Source organism: Pleurodeles waltl, chromosome 7 (genome assembly GCF_031143425.1).
Source record: "Pleurodeles waltl isolate 20211129_DDA chromosome 7, aPleWal1.hap1.20221129, whole genome shotgun sequence".
Classification (NCBI taxonomy): Eukaryota; Metazoa; Chordata; class Amphibia; order Caudata; family Salamandridae; genus Pleurodeles; species Pleurodeles waltl.
In genome coordinates this window covers 86,375,342-86,395,664 of record NC_090446.1, presented here as the reverse complement: position 1 = coordinate 86,395,664, position 20,323 = coordinate 86,375,342, and the positions used below count along the sequence as shown (strand labels likewise).

The following is a 20,323-nucleotide window of genomic DNA, read 5'->3' as shown; positions in this document are numbered from 1 at the left end:
TTATTGACCAGAGCTCACATCTAAATTATTACACCAACAACAGGTCTGATCAAGATATTGTCTGCCAATCCATCAATTCCAAGCCAAGCCCTGTCCAAGAATTTCATTTGGGCTATTCGAGCAAAGTTAAGCCTCTCTTCTCTTCCAGACAGACAGACAGACAGATCAATGGACATCGCACCCACAAGCCAACAGAGGCACTAAGCTCATTATTATACACACCTGATCCAATGCCAAAAACACAAGTTCTGTAGATCTCAATTAAGCCAAGAGAAATAGAAACTCTGCGGTAGGCAAAGTACATCAGAGCTGCTCGCTTGATGTTCTGAGCTTGCTGACATTTAATAACTTACAGGGCTTCGTACAGAGATATTTGCGATTTAAACGTTCAGAAATAAAAGAGGACTTAATTTGGGACTATGGAAAGCTTAAGCTGGTCTGACAAACATTTAAACCAATGGCCTTCAGGTTACAGAAAATGTAACCAAAAAGTGTTTAGCTACTTAAGTCTTCTTGTACCTAAATATTCTGGTGACCTACTTATGCAGAGCAAAGAAGCCACCAAATAAACAAGCAAAATGCTGCTGAAAGAAAAGGCTGCTTTGGAGAGAGACAACCAAACCTACCAGGTTAGTATGCAAGGAGCCTTCTTCAGTCTTCCCTTTTACAAAAGTTAGGGAATCTAGTGAAACCGGAAAGCTTCAGAACATCTGGTGCTTCAAACAATGGTTTCCCAACATTTCAGTCACTGACATACTTCAGCATCAAGGTAAAACTTTGACTATCAGACCATTTCATGTCCGCCCTCCCCTTTTACAAACCCTACCTCCCCATCCAGGTGGTCTAACAAGACACTGATGCTGGGAATCATGACGGCTGGTATTTGCTCGCCAAGTTCAGTCAGGAATGAGGCGTAGGCTTTCACCCCTGATGTCTCCCGAGCCAGTTCCTGAGGACTCTTCTGTCCTATCTCTCTGTTGAAAGAAAGGAAGACTTGGTCATTAGGAAACAGGACAAAAGTTCAGAAAAACAACCTTTAATACCTCCCAGGTCATGCCCCATACCCCCTTTCCCCAGAAATGCTTTTCATCTACCATTACTATACATGAATGTCACTTTTTTTTATACACTTTGAAACAAAGATGCCAACCTGGAAGGCAAGCATCTCTCCTCCTCGAGACCATAGTGATTCGACTGAAGATAGCAGGCAATTAACAGGAGAAAGTTTAACGTAAGAAACATGTTGCGAATTGCCATCAGGTTACCAAAGATTTGTGATCACACCATACTGGCTAAACTTAGGTCACTGCCCTGCAACCCCAATTTTTGGACCTGTGCATACCTTATTTGCAAAGACCCCTTGATTCCCAAGTCCAGATAACTTAAAGACTTGTGGAAAGTAGGAAGGCTATTGCAGTTTGCTGTTGGACCGGCCTTACAGTGAACGAGCATAGCTCAGCTTCGCGCACCAAGATTACGGACCGTTTTAGGTCAAAAACAGGACCTAGCCAGTGGAGTCACATTAGCCTCTTGTTCATCATTTGGCATGGCATACGGATCCCAGTACTATGGAGAAACCAATCTTCAGTCCTCTGTTTTACCTCATGATCTCCCCAACAATGGTCTTCATTCCAAAGTCTGTTGCCCACAGGCTGACAGCCTGAACGAAGATTGGGGCCAAGTGCTCAAAATGCTGCAGTAGCTGAATAATCTTCAGGCTGGCACCTAGACAAGAGAAATAAGCATGAAAGGAAACGTACAGGGAGAGATGTATGCAGAAGATACTGTAGAAACAAGAAAGCAACAACAGGAAATAAACCAGACCGCTAAAAAACAATGCCGAGTAAGATCAGACAGCTACAAAATAATGCAGAGTAAATAAAACCTTTACAATAGAGCAAGAGACAGAACAAATGAAAACTGGATGAAAAGCATGCAAAGAACACTCAAGAGTGAAGGGTAAATGTTGAAATTGGAAATATTGACAACTATTGAAAAACATCCAAGATAAACGAAAGTGAAGAGGAATTAAAGGTTGTGCATAACAATGAGTACGCAGAAGTAGTAAAGTGGAACATACTAAAATGTGACATTCTATACAGACAGCTTCACAGGCGTGGCCAGGGAAGATGGCCAACAGCACACGGGCTCGATCTCTACCATGCTGCCAAATGGTTAGGCGAGGTACCAGTTTTACGCCTGGCCAGAGTGATGCCCACACACTAGTCCATAGGGACCAGAAAAGTGTAATGCCTGGGTACAGATAACTTTAGCTAGAATTAAGAATTTGAAGGGTGCTTGTGACAGAAAAAGCATTTAACTTTGTGGACTGTATTTCCTTTAGGCAGGTCATGGAAAAATACGATGGCCCTCAGTTTATTAATTGTGCACGTCTCCTCTACATACAGCTGTGGGCCCAGGATAAAGTCAATGGGCAATTATCTGACCCCCCCCTCCCCCCGGACCCCGTATGTGCAGCAAGGTCCGTTACTTTAGATTCTTACAATTGAGATACGCTCTAGGTTATATAGTCCAAAAATAACCCCTTTTTAAGTAGAACCCTCTGGGAGCATAGGCCATTATTGAACCCTTGGCGACAAAGGGTATATCATGTATTTACCATGCAATGGTGACTACTGTCTGGGATGTAATGCAGACGTTTGCAGCTTTTATCAAATAGTGTAGGCCTGCGCACATTAAACACTGGATTAACATGCAGAATGCTGCTGGCTCGGATCCTCATGGTACCAATCATGCTCACACCACAAATAGCAGTAATGGGAATAGCCGGGGGTAAGGGCACACTGCCAACACAGGAGGATGCGGATTGGTCTGGGCTTCTTAATTGTGAATGGGACATCACTTGCTATCATCTCAGAAAGAATACTCCACAGACTACATTGTGGCAGAGACGGATGTGTACAACTGGAACACGAAGTCTCTTAAATCTGAGGCTGCGCGACTAAGCATGAGAACACCTGGAGATCCTGCATTAATTTTTAGATAGTCGAGGCGAATTATGTGCCATTTACTGTAGATTAACAGCGTGGTATGCAGGAGGTAGGGATGGAAAATTTTATAGGAGCCGCTGTGGGATACTGGAACATCGTTAACCAGGATATAATCTGTAATTACGTGCAACATTGGTAATATGTTTAGCAATATCTTTATCTTTAACTGTAAGAAGAAGAAAAAAGCGGCTACACAAATGCAGATTTCACTGCCGTCACACTCCATCAGATTACCAAAGATAATTGATCATAGCAAGTGGCAGCGGCCCACATTGCCTAAAGCACCGCATATTAAGACAAGACACTGCGGTTTACTCTTGGTCTGACCTTACAGCGGGGGCGCACTGCTGAGCACCCCTCGCCAAACTTACTGATCGGAAGAACTAACACAGCATCTAAGGACATCATCTATGCTCGAGGTTTGTAATTTGGCTCCTCCAAGACAGTCTTGAGAAGGGGGAAGAACAAACAAGAGATGCACACAAGAAAGAAAAAAAAAAGCCGCAGCTACTGCGGGAAGCGAGACTAGTGTGGCGGGGGGGGGGGGGGGGGGGGGGGAGACCCACTGCAGAGGGTGGTAATTACATGAAGTAAAGATTGCTCAAACAATATATATATATATATACACACACACACACACACACACACACACACACACACCTGCCAAAGTAACAAGTGTCGGTTAAGCATCTGTGCAAGAAACTGTAGGTTCTTATTCCAAACCCCCTAATTCACTTGGAGCCCTAACTACCATAGTGAAAAAGCAGAGTCACATGTAGGAAGGGGATTACGCAGAAAGCAGAGTTGTGAGGATGAAGTCGATTTATCGGATAGTGGGTAAAAAGCACAAAAGACTCAAAGGCCACTCACTCAGCATATGGTTATAGCGTTTAACCATCACCCCCAGGAGGTGGGACACCACATCACGCGTGGGCTTGTTCTTGACCTGGGACACACTGGGATTCTCCAGGATCTTGTAACAGGAGCCAGTCACCAGGCTGCAGGAGAAGGGGAAGGGGACCAACATGAGGATGAAAGCTAGGAAAAAGAGCCATATCTCCCATCCCCAAAACAGCATCTCCCTGCAGCAGACCTGACAAACTCTTCTTCCACCACAGAGAGGCTCCAGAGGCGCCGGATCTCCAGCTGCACCAGATTCAGGATGGTCTGCAGCACTCGCTCGCGTTCTGCCTCCCAATCAAAACCACCAGCCTTTAACTTTCCCTTCTTTCCCTGCAAGGGAAGGCAGACATCACAAGAGCTGAACTCGGACGAGTAGGGAACCTCTGCTGGAGCAAAAGGTTGTACTAAAGAGAAAGAACAACCTAGTCTAGGAAGGATAAGCAAGACGTCAATCTTGATAGTGCCTTGGTAGCACATACAAAGAGGATGCCCTGTACAATGGAAGGAACCAGGCCACCAAACGCCACTACCTCAAAAGAGCAATACGCAGGTAAAAGGCAAACAAGCTGCAGCAGTTAATTCATAGCAAAAGTAAGCATAAATCCCTGCAACCAGTTCTGCTAAATCCATAGTGTAAAGAAATGGCTCCCTGTTGCAGTTACCCCCCACTTTTTGCCTGATACTGATGCTGACTTGACTGAGAAGTGTGCTGGGACCCTGCTAACCAGGCCCCAGCACCAGTGTTCTTTCACCTAAAATGTACCATTGTCTCCACAATTGGCACAACCCTGGCACCCAGGTAAGTCCCTTGTAACTGGTACCCCTGGTACCAAGGGCCCTGATGCCAGGTAAGGTCTCTAAGTGCTGCAGCATGTCTTATGCCACCCTAGGGACCCCTCACTCAGCACAGACACTGCTTGCCAGCTTGTGTGTGCTGGTGGGGAGAAAATGACCCCCCTCAGGGTGCCATGCCAACCTCACACTGCCTATGCAGTATAGATAAGTCACCCCTCTAGCAGGCCTTACAGCCCTAAGGCAGGGTGCACTATACCACAGGTGAGGGCATAGGTGCATGAGCACTATGCCCCTACAGTGTCTAAGCAAAACCTTAGACATTGTAAGTGCAGGGTAGCCAAAAGAGTATATGGTCTGGGAGTCTGTCAAAAACTAACTCCACAGCTCCATAATGGCTACACTGAATACTGCGAAGTTTAGTATCAAACTTCTCAGAATAATAAACCCACACTGATGCCAGTGTTGGATTTATTTAAAAAATGCACACAGAGGGCAACTTAGAGATGCCCCCTGTATTTTACCCAATTGTTCAGTGCAGGACTGACTGGTCTCTGCCAGCCTGCTGCTGAGAGACGAGTTTCTGACCCCATGCAGTGAGAGCCTTTGTGCTCTCTGAGGACAGAAACAAAGCCTGCTCTGGGTGGAGGTGCTTCACACCTCCCCCCTGCAGGAACTGTAACACCTAGCAGTGAGCTTCAAAGGCTCAAGCTTCGTGTTACAATGCCCCAGGGCACTCCAGCTAGTGGAGATGCCCGCCCCCTCCAGCCACGGCCCCACTTTTGGCAGCAAGGCCGGAGGAGATAATGAGAAACAAGGAGGAGTCACTGGCCAGTCAGGACAGCCCCTAAGGTGTCCTGAGCTGAGGTGACTGACTTTTAGAAATCCTCCATCTTGCAGATGGAGGATTCCCCCAATAGAAATAGGGATGTGCCCCCCCTCCCCTCAGGGAGGAGGCACAAAGAGGGTGTAGCCACCCTCAAGGACAGTAGCCATTGGCTACTGCCCTCCCAGACCTAAACACACCCCTAAATTCAGTATTTAGGGGCTCCCCAGAACCTAGGAACTCAGATTCCTGCAACCTGAGAAGAAGAGGACTGCTAAGCTGAAAAACCCAGCAGAGAAGACGGAGACACCAACTGCTTTGGCCCCCGCTCTACCGGCCTGTCTCCTCCCCCCCCCCCCTTCTAAAGACACTGCTCCAGCGACGCTTTCCCCAGGGACCAGCGACCTCTGAATCCTCAGAGGACTGCCCTGCTCTAGAAGGACCAAGAACTCCAGAGGACAGCGGCTCTGTTCACCCAAGTCTGCAACTTTGTTCCAAAGGCGCAACATTAAAACAACTTGCGTTTCCCGCCGGAAGCGTGAGACTTGCTACTCTGCACCCGACGCCCCCGGCTCGACTTGTGGAGAAACAACACTTCAGGGAGGATTCCCCGGCGACTACAAGACCGTGATTAGCCAGAGTTGCCCCCCCCCCCTGAGCCCCCACAGCGACGCCTGCAGAGGAAATCCCGAGGCTCCCCCTGACCGCGACTGCCTGACTCCCAGATCCCGACACCTGATAAAGACTCTGCACCCGCAGCCCCCAGGACCTGAAAGATCGGAACTCCAGTGCAGGAGTGACCCCCAGGAGGCCCTCTCCCTTGCCCAGGTGGTGGCTACCCCGAGGCCCCACCCCCCCCCCCTTGCCTGCATCACTGAAGAGACCCCTTGGTCTCCCATTGATTTCCATTGGAAACCCGACGTGTGTTTGCACACTGCACCCGGCCGCCCCCGTGCTGCTGAGGGCGTACTTTCTGTGCTAACTTGTGTCCCCCCCGGTGCCCTACAAAACCCCCCTGGTCTGCCCTCCGAAGACGCAGGTACTTACCTGCTGGCAGACTGGAACCGGGGCACCCCCTTCTCCATTGAAGCCTATGCGTTTTGGGCACCACTTTGAACTCTGCACCTGACCGGCTCTGAGCTGCTGGTGTGGTAACTTTGGGGTTGCTCTGAACCCCCAACGGGGGGCTACCTTGGACCCAAACTTGAACCCCGTAGGTGGTTTACTTACCTGCAAAACTAACAAATACTTACCTCCCCCAGGAACTGTTGAAAATTGCACTAAGTGTCTAGTTTTAAAATAGCTATATGTGAAAACTCTATATTCTATTTTGCTAATTCAAAGTTCCTAAAGTACCTACCTGCAATACCTTTCATTTAAAGTATTACATGTAAAATTTGAACCTGTGGTTCTTAAAATAAACTAAGAAAATATATTTTTCTATACAAAAACCTATTGGCCTGGAATTGTCTCCGAGTGTGTGTTCCTCATTTATTGTCTGTGTGTGTACAACAAATGCTTAACACTACTCCTTTGATAAGCCCACTGCTCGACCACACTACCACAAAATAGAGCATTAGAATTCTCTTTTTGCCACTATCTTACCTCTAAGGGGAACCCTTGGACTCTGTGCATACTATTCCTTACTTTGAAATAGTGCATACAGAGCCAACGTCCTACACATAGCATAAAACAGAACATGGAGTGGCAACACACAGTGTTGGGCCTACAGTCCCAAGTAAACTCTCGAGGTACACCCCCACCCTCTCAATCAGTACTGTTAAGTGCCTCCAAAAGAACACAACATCTTGTTAGCTTAATCAACAGGTCGGCATGCACCATCAACAGGAGGATCAATACCAAGGGCTCAATAAAAAAAAAGTTTAACACAAATAACACCCTCCATCTATTCTACTGACAAAGAATAATTAAACTAGTCCAATGTAACTTGCTACACAAGAACTAGAAACATCTGCGTTAAAGTCCTGTTAACAGAGGTATACAAAAAAGTGATTATTGGAATATATGAATTAATATCAGCCACTGGTAATTAATTGGTCTGCACCCCAGTAAATTGTTATTTTGCACACCATGCCACCTCAGTTTGCACTCCGCCATATGCAAATCACACCGGACAATGCTTGTAGGAAGTTGGCTCTGTATGTGCTATTTCAAAGTAAGGAATAGCATGCACAGAGTCCAAGGGTTCCCCTTAGAGGTAAAATAGTGGTAAAAAATAGATAATACTAATGCTCTATTTTGTGGTAGTGTGGTCGAGCAGTAGGCTTATCCAAGGAGTAGTGTTAAGCATTTGTTGTACATACACATAGACAATAAATGAGGTACACACACTCAGAGACAAATCCAGCCAATAGGTTTTTGTATAGAAAAATATCTTTTCTTAGTTTATTTTAAGAACCACAGGTCCAAATTCTACATGTAATATCTCATTTGAAAGGTATTGCAGGTAAGTACTGTAGGAACTTTAAATCATAAAAAGTGCATGTATACTTTTCAAGTTATTGACAAATAGCTGTTTTAAAAGTGGACACTTAGTGCAATTTTCACAGTTCCTAGGGGAGGTAAGTTTTGGTTAGTTTTACCAGGTAAGTAAGACACTTACAGGGTTCAGTTCTTGGTCCAAGGTAGCCCACCGTTGGGGGTTCAGAGCAACCCCAAAGTCACCACACCAGCAGCTCAGGGCCGGTCAGGTGCAGAGTTCAAAGTGGTGCCCAAAACACATAGGCTAGAATGGAGAGAAGGGGTGCCCCGGTTCCGGTCTGCTTGCAGGTAAGTACCCGCGTCTTCGGAGGGCAGACCAGGGGGGTTTTGTAGGGCACCGGGGGGGACACAAGCCCACACAGAAATTTCACCCTCAGCAGCGCGGGGGCGGCCGGGTGCAGTGTAGAAACAAGCGTCGGGTTTGTAATGGAAGTCAATGGGAGATCTAGGGATCTCTTCAGCGCTGCAGGCAGGCAAGGGGGGGGTTCCTCGGGGAAACCTCCACTTGGTCAAGGGAGAGGAACTCCTGGGGGTCACTCCTCCAGTGAAAGTCCGGTCCTTCGGGTCCTGGGGGCTGCGGGTGCAGGGTCTCTCCCAGGTGTCGGGACTTAGGATTCAAAGAGTCGCGGTCAGGGGAAGCCTCGGGATTCCCTCTGCAGGCGGCGCTGTGGGGGCTCAGGGGGGACAGGTTTTTGTACTCACAGTCTTAGAGTAGTCCTGGGGTCCCTCCTGAGGTGTTGGATCGCCACCAGCCGAGTCGGGGTCGCCGGGTGCAGTGTTGCAAGTCTCACGCTTCTTGCGGGGAGCTTGCAGGGTTCTTTCAAGGCTGCTGGAAACAAAGTTGCAGCCTTTCTTGGAGCAGGTCCGCTGTCCTCGGGAGTTTCTTGTCTTTTCGAAGCAGGGGCAGTCCTCAGAGGATGTCGAGGTCGCTGGTCCCTTTGGAAGGCGTCGCTGGAGCAGGATCTTTGGAAGGCAGGAGACAGGCCGGTGAGTTTCTGGAGCCAAGGCAGTTGTCGTCTTCTTGTCTTCCTCTGCAGGGGTTTTTCAGCTAGGCAGTCCTTCTTGTAGTTGCAGGAATCTAATTTTCTAGGGTTCAGGGTAGCCCTTAAATACTAAATTTAAGGGCGTGTTTAGGTCTGGGGGGTTAGTAGCCAATGGCTACTAGCCCTGAGGGTGGGTACACCCTCTTTGTGCCTCCTCCCAAGGGGAGGGGGTCACAATCCTAACCCTATTGGGGGAATCCTCCATCTGCAAGATGGAGGATTTCTAAAAGTCAGAGTCACCTCAGCTCAGGACACCTTAGGGGCTGTCCTGACTGGCCAGTGACTCCTCCTTGTTGCTTTCTTTGTTCCCTCCAGCCTTGCCGCCAAAAGTGGGGGCGGGCAACTCCACTAAGCTGGAGTGCCCTGCTGGGCTGTGACAAAGGGGTGAGCCTTTGAGGCTCACCGCCAGGTGTTACAGCTCCTGCCTGGGGGAGGTGTTAGCATCTCCACCCAGTGCAGGCTTTGTTACTGGCCTCAGAGTGACAAAGGCACTCTCCCCATGGGGCCAGCAACATGTCTCTGGTGTGGCAGGCTGCTGGAACTAGTCAGCCTACACAGACAGTCGGTTAAGTTTCAGGGGGCACCTCTAAGGTGCCCTCTGGGGTGTATTTTGCAATAAAATGTACACTGGCATCAGTGTGCATTTATTGTGCTGAGAAGTTTGATACCAAACTTCCCAGTTTTCAGTGTAGCCATTATGGTGCTGTGGAGTTCGTGTTTGACAGACTCCCAGACCATATACTCTTATGGCTACCCTGCACTTACAATGTCTAAGGTTTTGTTTAGACACTGTAGGGGTACCATGCTCATGCACTGGTACCCTCACCTATGGTATAGTGCACCCTGCCTTAGGGCTGTAAGGCCTGCTAGAGGGGTGTCTTACCTATACTGCATAGGCAGTGAGAGGCTGGCATGGCACCCTGAGGGGAGTGCCATGTCGACTTACTCGTTTTGTCCTCACTAGCACACACAAGCTGGCAAGCAGTGTGTCTGTGCTGAGTGAGAGGTCTCCAGGGTGGCATAAGACATGCTGCAGCCCTTAGAGACCTTCCTTGGCATCAGGGCCCTTGGTACTAGAAGTACCAGTTACAAGGGACTTATCTGGATGCCAGGGTCTGCCAATTGTGGATACAAAAGTACAGGTTAGGGAAAGAACACTGGTGCTGGGGCCTGGTTAGCAGGCCTCAGCACACTTTCAATTGTAAACATAGCATCAGCCAAGGCAAAAAGTCAGGGGGCAACCATGCCAAGGAGGCATTTCCTTACACAACCCCCCCCCCCCCAAACGAAAGAGGATGAGACTAACCTTTCCCAAGAGAGTCTTCATTTTCTAAGTGGAAGAACCTGGAAAGGCCATCTGCATTGGCATGGGCAGTCCCAGGTCTGTGTTCCACTATAAAGTCCATTCCCTGTAGGGAGATGGACCACCTCAACAGTTTAGGATTTTCACCTTTCATTTGCATCAGCCATTTGAGAGGTCTGTGGTCAGTTTGAACTAGGAAGTGAGTCCCAAAGAGGTATGGTCTCAGCTTCTTCAGGGACCAAACCACAGCAAAGGCCTCCCTCTCAATGGCACTCCAACGCTGCTCCCTGGGGAGTAACCTCCTGCTAATGAAAGCAACAGGCTGGTCAAGGCCATCATCATTTGTTTGGGACAAAACTGCCCCTATCCCATGTTCAGAGGCATCAGTCTGCACAATGAACTGCTTAGAATAATCTGGAGCTTTTAGAACTGGTGCTGAGCACATTGCTTGTTTCAGGGTGTCAAAGGCCTGTTGGCATTCCACAGTCCAGTTCACTTTCTTGGGCATTTTCTTGGAGGTGAGTTCAGTGAGGGCTGTCACAATGGATCCATATCCCTTCACAAACCTCCTGTAATACCCAGTCAAGCCAAGGAATGCCCTGACTTGAGTCTGGGTTTTTGGAGCTACCCAGTCCAGAATAGTCTGGATCTTGGGTTGGAGTGGCTGAACTTGGCCTCCACCTACAAGGTGGCCCAAGTAAACCACAGTTCCCTGCCCTATCTGGCATTTGGATGCCTTGATAGAGAGGCCTGCAGATTGCAGAGCCTTCAAAACCTTCTTCAGGTGGACCAGGTGATCCTGCCAGGTGGAGCTAAAGACAGCAATATCATCAAGATAAGCTGTGCTAAAGGACTCCAAGCCAGCAAGGACTTGATTCACCAACCTTTGGAAGGTGGCAGGGGCATTCTTTAAACCAAAGGGCATAACAGTAAACTGATAATGCCCATCAGGTGTGGAGAATGCTGTTTTCTCTTTTGCTCCAGGTGCCATTTTTATTTGCCAGTACCCTGCTGTCAAGTCAAAGGTACTTAAGAATTTGGCAGCACCTAATTTGTCTATGAGCTCATCAGCTCTTGGAATTGGATGAGCATCTGTCTTGGTGACAGAATTGAGCCCTCTGTAGTCCACACAAAACCTCATCTCTTTCTTTCCATCTTTGGTGTGAGGTTTGGGGACTAAGACCACTGGGCTAGCCCAGGGGCTGTCAGAGCGCTCAATTACTCCCAATTCCAGCATCTTGTGGACTTCCACCTTGATGCTTTCCTTAACATGGTCAGACTGTCTAAAGATTTTGTTTTTGACAGGCATGCTGTCTCCTGTGTCCACATCATGGGTACACAGGTGTGTCTGACCAGGGGTTAAGGAGAAGAGTTCAGGAAACTGTTGTAGGACTCTCCTACAATCAGCTTGCTGTTGGCCAGAGAGGGTGTCTGAGTAGATCACTCCATCTACTGTGCCATCTTTTGGGTCTGATGACAGAAGATCAGGGAGAGGTTCACTCTCTGCCTCCTGATCCTCATCTGTTACCATCAACAGATTCACATCAGCCCTGTCATGGAAGAGCTTAAGGCGGTTCACATGGATCACCCTCTTGGGGCTCCTGCTTGTGCCCAGGTCCACCAGGTAGGTGACCTGACTCTTCCTTTCTAGCACTGGGTAAGGGCCACTCCATTTGTCCTGGAGTGCCCTGGGAGCCACAGGCTCCAGAACCCAGACTTTCTGCCCTGGTTGGAACTCAACCAGTGCAGCCTTTTGGTCATACCAAAACTTCTGGAGCTGTTGGCTGGCCTCAAGGTTTTTGGTTGCCTTTTCCATGTACTCTGCCATTCTAGAGCGAAGGCCAAGTACATAGTCCACTATGTCCTGTTTAGGCTCATGGAGAGGTCTCTCCCAGCCTTCTTTAACAAGGGCAAGTGGTCCCCTTACAGGATGACCAAACAGAAGTTCAAAGGGTGAGAATCCTACTCCCTTCTGTGGCACCTCTCTGTAAGCGAAAAGCAGACATGGCAAGAGGACATCCCATCTCCTTTTGAGTTTTTCTGGGAGCCCCATGATCATGCCTTTTAATGTCTTGTTGAATCTCTCAACCAAGCCATTAGTTTGTGGATGGTATGGTGTAGTGAATTTATAAGTCACTCCACACTCATTCCACATGTGCTTTAGGTATGCGGACATGAAGTTGGTACCTCTGTCAGACACCACCTCCTTAGGGAAACCCACTCTGGTAAAGATACCAATGAGGGCCTTGGCTACTGCAGGGGCAGTAGTCGACCTAAGGGGAATAGCTTCAGGATACCTGGTAGCATGATCCACTACTACCAGGATATACATATTTCCTGAGGCTGTGGGAGGTTCTAGTGGACCAACTATGTCCACACCCACTCTTTCAAAGGGAACCCCCACCACTGGAAGTGGAATGAGGGGGGCCTTTGGATGCCCACCTGTCTTACCACTGGCTTGACAGGTGGGGCAGGAGAGGCAAAACTCCTTAACCATGTTGGACATATTGGGCCAGTAGAAGTGGTTGACTAACCTCTCCCACGTCTTGGTTTGTCCCAAATGTCCAGCAAGGGGAATGTCATGGGCCAATGTTAGGATGAACTCTCTGAACAGCTGAGGCACTACCACTCTCCTAGTGGCACCAGGTTTGGGGTCTCTGGCCTCAGTGTACAGGAGTCCATCTTCCCAATAGACCCTATGCGTTCCATTTTTCTTGCCTTTGGACTCTTCAGCAGCTTGCTGCCTAAGGCCTTCAAGAGAGGGACAGGTTTCTTGTCCCTTACACAGCTCCTCCCTTGAGGGTCCCCCTGGGCCTAAGAGCTCAACCTGATAAGGTTCAAGCTCCAAAGGCTCAGTTCCCTCAGAGGGCAGAACTTCTTCCTGAGAAGAGAGGTTCCCTTTCTTTTGCTGTGTTGCAGTTGGTTTCCCAACTGACTTTCCTTTCCTCTTGGTAGGCTGGGCCATTCTTCCAGACTCCAGCTCTACTTGTTCACCCTGTGCCTTGCATTGTGCTCTGGTTTTCACACACACCAGTTCAGGGATACCCAGCATTGCTGCATGGGTTTTTAGTTCTACCTCAGCCCATGCTGAGGACTCCAGGTCATTTCCAAGCAGACAGTCCACGGGGATATTTGAGGAGACCACCACCTGTTTCAGGCCATTGACCCCTCCCCATTCTAAAGTAACCATTGCCATGGGATGTACTTTTCTCTGATTGTCAGCGTTGGTGACTGTGTAAGTTTTTCCAGTCAGGTATTGGCCAGGGGAAACCAGTTTCTCTGTCACCATGGTGACACTGGCACCTGTATCCCTCAGGCCCTCTATTCTAGTCCCATTAATTAAGAGTTGCTGTCTGTATTTTTGCATGTTAGGCGGCCAGACAGCTAGTGTGGCTAAATCCACCCCACCCTCAGAAACTAGAGTAGCTTCAGTGTGGACCCTGATTTGCTCTGGGCACACTGTTGATCCCACTTGGAGACTAGCCATACCAGTGTTACCTGGATGGGAGTTTGGAGTGGAACCTTTCTTGGGACAGGCCTTGTCTCCAGTTTGGTGTCCATGCTGTTTACAGCTATGACACCAGGCCTTTTTGGGATCAAAGTTTTTACCCTTGTACCCATTGTTTTGTGAAGAGGCTCTGGGCCCACCCTCCTGTGCAGGTTTTTGGGGGCCTGTAGAAGACTCTTTACTATTTTTAGTTTTGGTTGTCTCATCACCCTTCCCCTGGGGAGTCTTTGTGACCCCTTTCTTTTGGTCACCCCCTGTTGAAGTCTTGGACACCCTTGTCTTGACCCAATGGTCCGCCTTCTTTCCCAATTCTTGGGGAGAAATTGGTCCTAGGTCTACCAGATGCTGATGCAGTTTATCATTGAAACAATTACTTAACAGGTGTTCTTTCACAAATAAATTGTACAGCCCATCATAATTACTTACACCACTGCCTTGAATCCAACCATCTAGTGTTTTCACTGAGTAGTCAACAAAGTCAACCCAGGTCTGGCTCGAGGATTTTTGAGCCCCCCTGAACCTAATCCTGTACTCCTCAGTGGAGAATCCAAAGACCTCAATCAGGGTACCCTTCATGAGGTCATAAGATTCTGCATCTTTTCCAGAGAGTGTGAGGAGTCTATCCCTACACTTTCCAGTGAACATTTCCCAAAGGAGAGCACCCCAGTGAGATCTGTTCACTTTTCTGGTTACACAAGCCCTCTCAAAAGCTGTGAACCATTTGGTGATGTCATCACCATCTTCATATTTTGTCACAATCCCTTTGGGGATTTTTAACATGTCAGGAGAATCTCTGACCCTATTTATATTGCTGCCACCATTGATGGGTCCTAGGCCCATCTCTTGTCTTTCCCTTTCTATGGCTAGGAGCTGTCTCTCTAAAGCCAATCTTCTGGCCATCCTGGCTAACAGGAGGTCATCTTCACTGAGAGCATCCTCAGTGATTTCAGAAATGTGGGACCCTCCTGTGAGGGACTCACTATTTCTGACTAACACAGTTGGAGACAGGACTTGAGGGGTCCTGTTCTCCCTATTTAGGACTGGAGGAGGGACATTGGCCTCCAAGTCACTAATTTCTTCCTCTGTGATGTCATCATCAGAGGGGTTGGCTTTTTCAAACTCTGCCAACAGCTCCTGGAGCTGAATTTTGGTAGGTCTGGAGCCAATGGTTATTTTCTTTATATTACAGAGAGACCTTAGCTCCCTCATCTTAAGATGGAGGTAAGGTGTGGTGTCGAGTTCCACCACCTGCATCTCTGTATCAGACATTATTCTGCTAAGAGTTGGAATACTTTTTTTAAGAATCTAAAACTGTTTCTAGAATCTAATTTCAAACTTTTAACAAACTTTTAAACTCTAAAAGACAATGCTAAACAGGGACTTAACACACAAGGCCCTAGCAGGACTTTTAAGAATTTTGAAAAATTTCAAATTGCAAAAATGAATTTCTAATGACAATTTTGGAATTTGTCGTGTGATCAGGTATTGGCTGAGTAGTCCAGCAAATGCAAAGTCTTGTACCCCACCGCTGATCCACCAATGTAGGAAGTTGGCTCTGTATGTGCTATTTCAAAGTAAGGAATAGCATGCACAGAGTCCAAGGGTTCCCCTTAGAGGTAAAATAGTGGTAAAAAATAGATAATACTAATGCTCTATTTTGTGGTAGTGTGGTCGAGCAGTAGGCTTATCCAAGGAGTAGTGTTAAGCATTTGTTGTACATACACATAGACAATAAATGAGGTACACACACTCAGAGACAAATCCAGCCAATAGGTTTTTGTATAGAAAAATATCTTTTCTTAGTTTATTTTAAGAACCACAGGTCCAAATTCTACATGTAATATCTCATTTGAAAGGTATTGCAGGTAAGTACTTTAGGAACTTTAAATCATAAAAAGTGCATGTATACTTTTCAAGTTATTGACAAATAGCTGTTTTAAAAGTGGACACTTAGTGCAATTTTCACAGTTCCTAGGGGAGGTAAGTTTTGGTTAGTTTTACCAGGTAAGTAAGACACTTACAGGGTTCAGTTCTTCGTCCAAGGTAGCCCACCGTTGGGGGTTCAGAGCAACCCCAAAGTCACCACACAAGCAGCTCAGGGCCGGTCAGGTGCAGAGTTCAAAGTGGTGCCCAAAACACATAGGCTAGAATGGAGAGAAGGGGGTGCCCCGGTTCCGGTCTGCTTGCAGGTAAGTACCCGCGTCTTCGGAGGGCAGACCAGGGGGGTTTTGTAGGGCACCGGGGGGGACACAAGCCCACAGAGAAATTTCACCCTCAGCAGCGCGGGGGCGGCCGGGTGCAGTGTAGAAACAAGCGTCGGGTTTGTAATGGAAGTCAATGGGAGATCTAGGGATCTCTTCAGCGCTGCAGGCAGGCAAGAGGGGGGTTCCTCGGGGAAACCTCCACTTGGTCAAGGGAGAGGGACTCCTGGGGGTCACTCCTCCAGTGAAAGTCCGGTCCTTCGGGTCCTGGGGGCTGCGGGTGCAGGGTCTCTCCCAGGTGTCGGGACTTAGGATTCAAAGAGTCGCGGTCAGGGGAAGCCTCGGGATTCCCTCTGCAGGCGGCGCTGTGGGGGCTCAGGGGGGACAGGTTTTTGTACTCACAGTCTTAGAGTAGTCCTGGGGTCCCTCCTGAGGTGTTGGATCGCCACCAACCGAGTCGGGGTCGCCGGGTGCAGTGTTGCAAGTCTCACGCTTCTTGCGGGGAGCTTGCAGGGTTCTTTCAAGGCTGCTGGAAACAAAGTTGCAGCCTTTCTTGGAGCAGGTCCGCTGTCCTCGGGAGTTTCTTGTCTTTTCGAAGCAGGGGCAGTCCTCAGAGGATGTCGAGGTCGCTGGTCCCTTTGGAAGGCGTCGCTGGAGCAGGATCTTTGGAAGGCAGGAGACAGGCCGGTGAGTTTCTGGAGCCAAGGCAGTTGTCGTCTTCTGGTCTTCCTCTGCAGGGGTTTTTCAGCTAGGCAGTCCTTCTTGTAGTTGCAGGAATCTAATTTTCTAGGGTTCAGGGTAGCCCTTAAATACTAAATTTAAGGGCGTGTTTAGGTCTGGGGGGTTAGTAGCCAATGGCTACTAGCCCTGAGGGTGGGTACACCCTCTTTGTGCCTCCTCCCAAGGGGAGGGGGTCACAATCCTAACCCTATTGGGGGAATCCTCCATCTGCAAGATGGAGGATTTCTAAAAGTCAGAGTCACCTCAGCTCAGGACACCTTAGGGGCTGTCCTGACTGGCCAGTGACTCCTCCTTGTTGCTTTCTTTGTTCCCTCCAGCCTTGCCGCCAAAAGTGGGGGCCGTGGCCGGAGGGGGCGGGCAACTCCACTAAGCTGGAGTGCCCTGCTGGGCTGTGACAAAGGGGTGAGCCTTTGAGGCTCACCGCCAGGTGTTACAGCTCCTGCCTGGGGGAGGTGTTAGCATCTCCACCCAGTGCAGGCTTTGTTACTGGCCTCAGAGTGACAAAGGCACTCTCCCCATGGGGCCAGCAACATGTCTCTGGTGTGGCAGGCTGCTGGAACTAGTCAGCCTACACAGACAGTCGGTTAAGTTTCAGGGGGCACCTCTAAGGTGCCCTCTGGGGTGTATTTTGCAATAAAATGTACACTGGCATCAGTGTGCATTTATTGTGCTGAGAAGTTTGATACCAAACTTCCCAGTTTTCAGTGTAGCCATTATGGTGCTGTGGAGTTCGTGTTTGACAGACTCCCAGACCATATACTCTTATGGCTACCCTGCACTTACAATGTCTAAGGTTTTGTTTAGACACTGTAGGGGTACCATGCTCATGCACTGGTACCCTCACCTATGGTATAGTGCACCCTGCCTTAGGGCTGTAAGGCCTGCTAGAGGGGTGTCTTACCTATACTGCATAGGCAGTGAGAGGCTGGCATGGCACCCTGAGGGGAGTGCCATGTCGACTTACTCGTTTTGTCCTCACTAGCACACACAAGCTGGCAAGCAGTGTGTCTGTGCTGAGTGAGAGGTCTCCAGGGTGGCATAAGACATGCTGCAGCCCTTAGAGACCTTCCTTGGCATCAGGGCCCTTGGTACTAGAAGTACCAGTTACAAGGGACTTATCTGGATGCCAGGGTCTGCCAATTGTGGATACAAAAGTACAGGTTAGGGAAAGAACACTGGTGCTGGGGCCTGGTTAGCAGGCCTCAGCACACTTTCAATTGTAAACATAGCATCAGCCAAGGCAAAAAGTCAGGGGGCAACCATGCCAAGGAGGCATTTCCTTACAATGCTCCACTAGTAAGAGTCCAGCCCAAATTACCAGGCCATCCCCTAACCGGAACACAAGAACCGTTTCATACTTATTAGTGCGCATAAGTGAGGTATAGCTTGGTTCCAGTGGCACACTGCACACAGGACTCACATCTGTGCATACTCCTCCCACTCAAGGAGTTGCACTGAAGCATACACACAAAAAAAAAAAAAAAATCCCCAGCCGCCAGCATGTCATATTTACATTCTCGGATTGGTCCCCATCAGAAAGGACCTTCTGAAGCAGAAAACAGGGTAATAATGGTCTTAGGCCTCTGTGTTTAGTAGTTGATCCACTTGATTTGAAACAACAAAAAATAAAAACTTAAGCCATTTAGGCGATAGTACCAAGCTCTCCTGCTCCCTCGAGGCCAAAGTTCAGATTTATACTGCATGTTGTCTGCGAGGAAGTCCCCAGGAACCCCTCTACTCTAACGTGTTACCTTACTCTAATACATCCCTGCTCTACAATTGGACATGAACCAGCTCTAGCTTAAGCTTTCAGACCACCAAGTTGTTTCTGGGGTAACTGTGGAAAAATCTACACTTTCTGAACTACTGAGATCCTGTCACCAACTGCCCTCATGACTGACAGAAAAATAAACTGATCAGAAGGAGAGCTATAGGAATTATCCACATGATCAGTGTATTTATGGCCTTAATTCAGCACACAAGACTTCACTCTGTAAAACTTCTCCCAAACACTCTGAAGGATAGTGAGAAGGTTGGCACGCAACTTACTGGAAAAAGAAAAACATCCCACCCACCTCGCCTCCGTTTTGGGGGGGGTGGGATCAACACCAACCTAGTCACTGACAAACTGTTGAACCTTCTGGAACAGTCGAACAAGCCTCATCAGCTGCGTTGCAGACTCATCAATTACTCACATGATCACCAATTACTCGTTAGCAATACCTTCTGTGACCAGTCCATTGTTGGCAAGAGCTCCGAGAAAATCTCTCCTCACACGGTCAACAATGAACCAGTCTACCTTACACCTCACAAATTGACGAGGAGTATAGAACTGATGATTAGCACCTCACCAGCGTCATTTTTGGTTACAGTCTCCTTTTCAGCAACAAAAGTGACAGCAAATTTGCTAACCCACATACTGGAATCTGAGCTAGAAGCCAATGATCAGGGCATCATCTCAAAACTGCATACAGCCTGACATAGCTAGATACACATTACATGACTGAATTTTAGTTACACGCTTTGAAAGAAGGCCACCAAGAACTTCACCATCAGCCCTCCATAGTATGAACTGAGATATTACTACTACGAAGAACCTGAAGAGATGCAGGTGCATGTTGGGTTGATAACTTTGCAGCAAATGGTGGGCACTTTTCAAGGGTTACTCCTCAACAACCAGTCAGACAATCAACAATTACCACCCTTCAGCTCTATTCATGTCCCTGCCAACTCCTCCACTTCCTGCAATGCCCGAGATGCTTAAGAAAGTGTCCATGCCTCTTGTCCCACCAATATCCAAGAGCATTTTTAGGAGCTGGGTAAGTTTGCCAGATTCCGACCAGTACTCAGACTAGGAGATAGCAGTTGAGCTCCCACATGGAGACCATGAACACAATCCAGAATGTATTTGTTCCATCTTCCCAGGGATGTAGATGAATCTCGTGTTCAGCCAGATTCCATGCTTTGATGGAAAGGGAAGCTAAAATATTCAAATCACTAGGTGGCTTGAGTGGACCAAAGTTTCCTTTATTATTTAAAGAAACAGTCCCAAACAGGTCTAGCCCCATATTATAATTTCTAGAGCTAAAGAAACTAAAATTGTCGAAAACACAGGCTACAACTTCGGCAGTTGCACCACAGTTTTAAAAGTACAGCGCTGCAGATTCATCTTCAGGCCATCTACACATCACCTGCCCTAGAATGTGATTGAGTTGCTGATACTATGTAGTTCCAAGCACCCCATCATACCATTGTCAGAACCACCAGACAGGGACAGCCGGTAGCTAAATAATTTGGGTCAAAAGATTAGTTCTATAGCAAAAACTTCAATCATAGTTGCATATACATCAATTTTGAGGTTCCGAGACCCGATGTGGCATGACAACTGGCCACCGACCAACCTCATCCAAAAGGAAAAGAGGGAAGCTACCAAAGCAGTCAAGGAGGGTGCAACAGTCACTGAGATCCTTGGGGCATTACAGTATTGTAGGAA

At 48.1% G+C, this 20,323-nt stretch overlaps 1 protein-coding gene and 1 non-coding gene across 5 annotated transcripts in view; both read right to left on the bottom strand.

Annotated features, from left to right (window-relative positions):
* NCAPD2 (non-SMC condensin I complex subunit D2) overlaps positions 1-20,323 on the bottom strand; it is an 88,178-nt gene that overhangs the window by 54,728 nt on the left and 13,127 nt on the right. For all 4 annotated transcript variants that reach the window (XM_069243089.1, XM_069243091.1, XM_069243090.1 and 1 more), the window contains 4 exons: positions 4,105-4,244; positions 3,882-4,009; positions 1,602-1,725; positions 827-974 (listed from right to left, as the gene is read on the bottom strand). In XM_069243089.1, coding sequence (XP_069099190.1) covers positions 827-974; positions 1,602-1,725; positions 3,882-4,009; positions 4,105-4,244 — 540 coding nt within the window. The remainder of the gene's footprint in view (positions 1-826; positions 975-1,601; positions 1,726-3,881; positions 4,010-4,104; positions 4,245-20,323) is intronic.
* Positions 1,252-1,546, bottom strand: LOC138247554 (small nucleolar RNA U85). The gene has a single exon (XR_011194574.1). It is a non-coding gene; the product is annotated as a small nucleolar RNA U85 (small nucleolar RNA).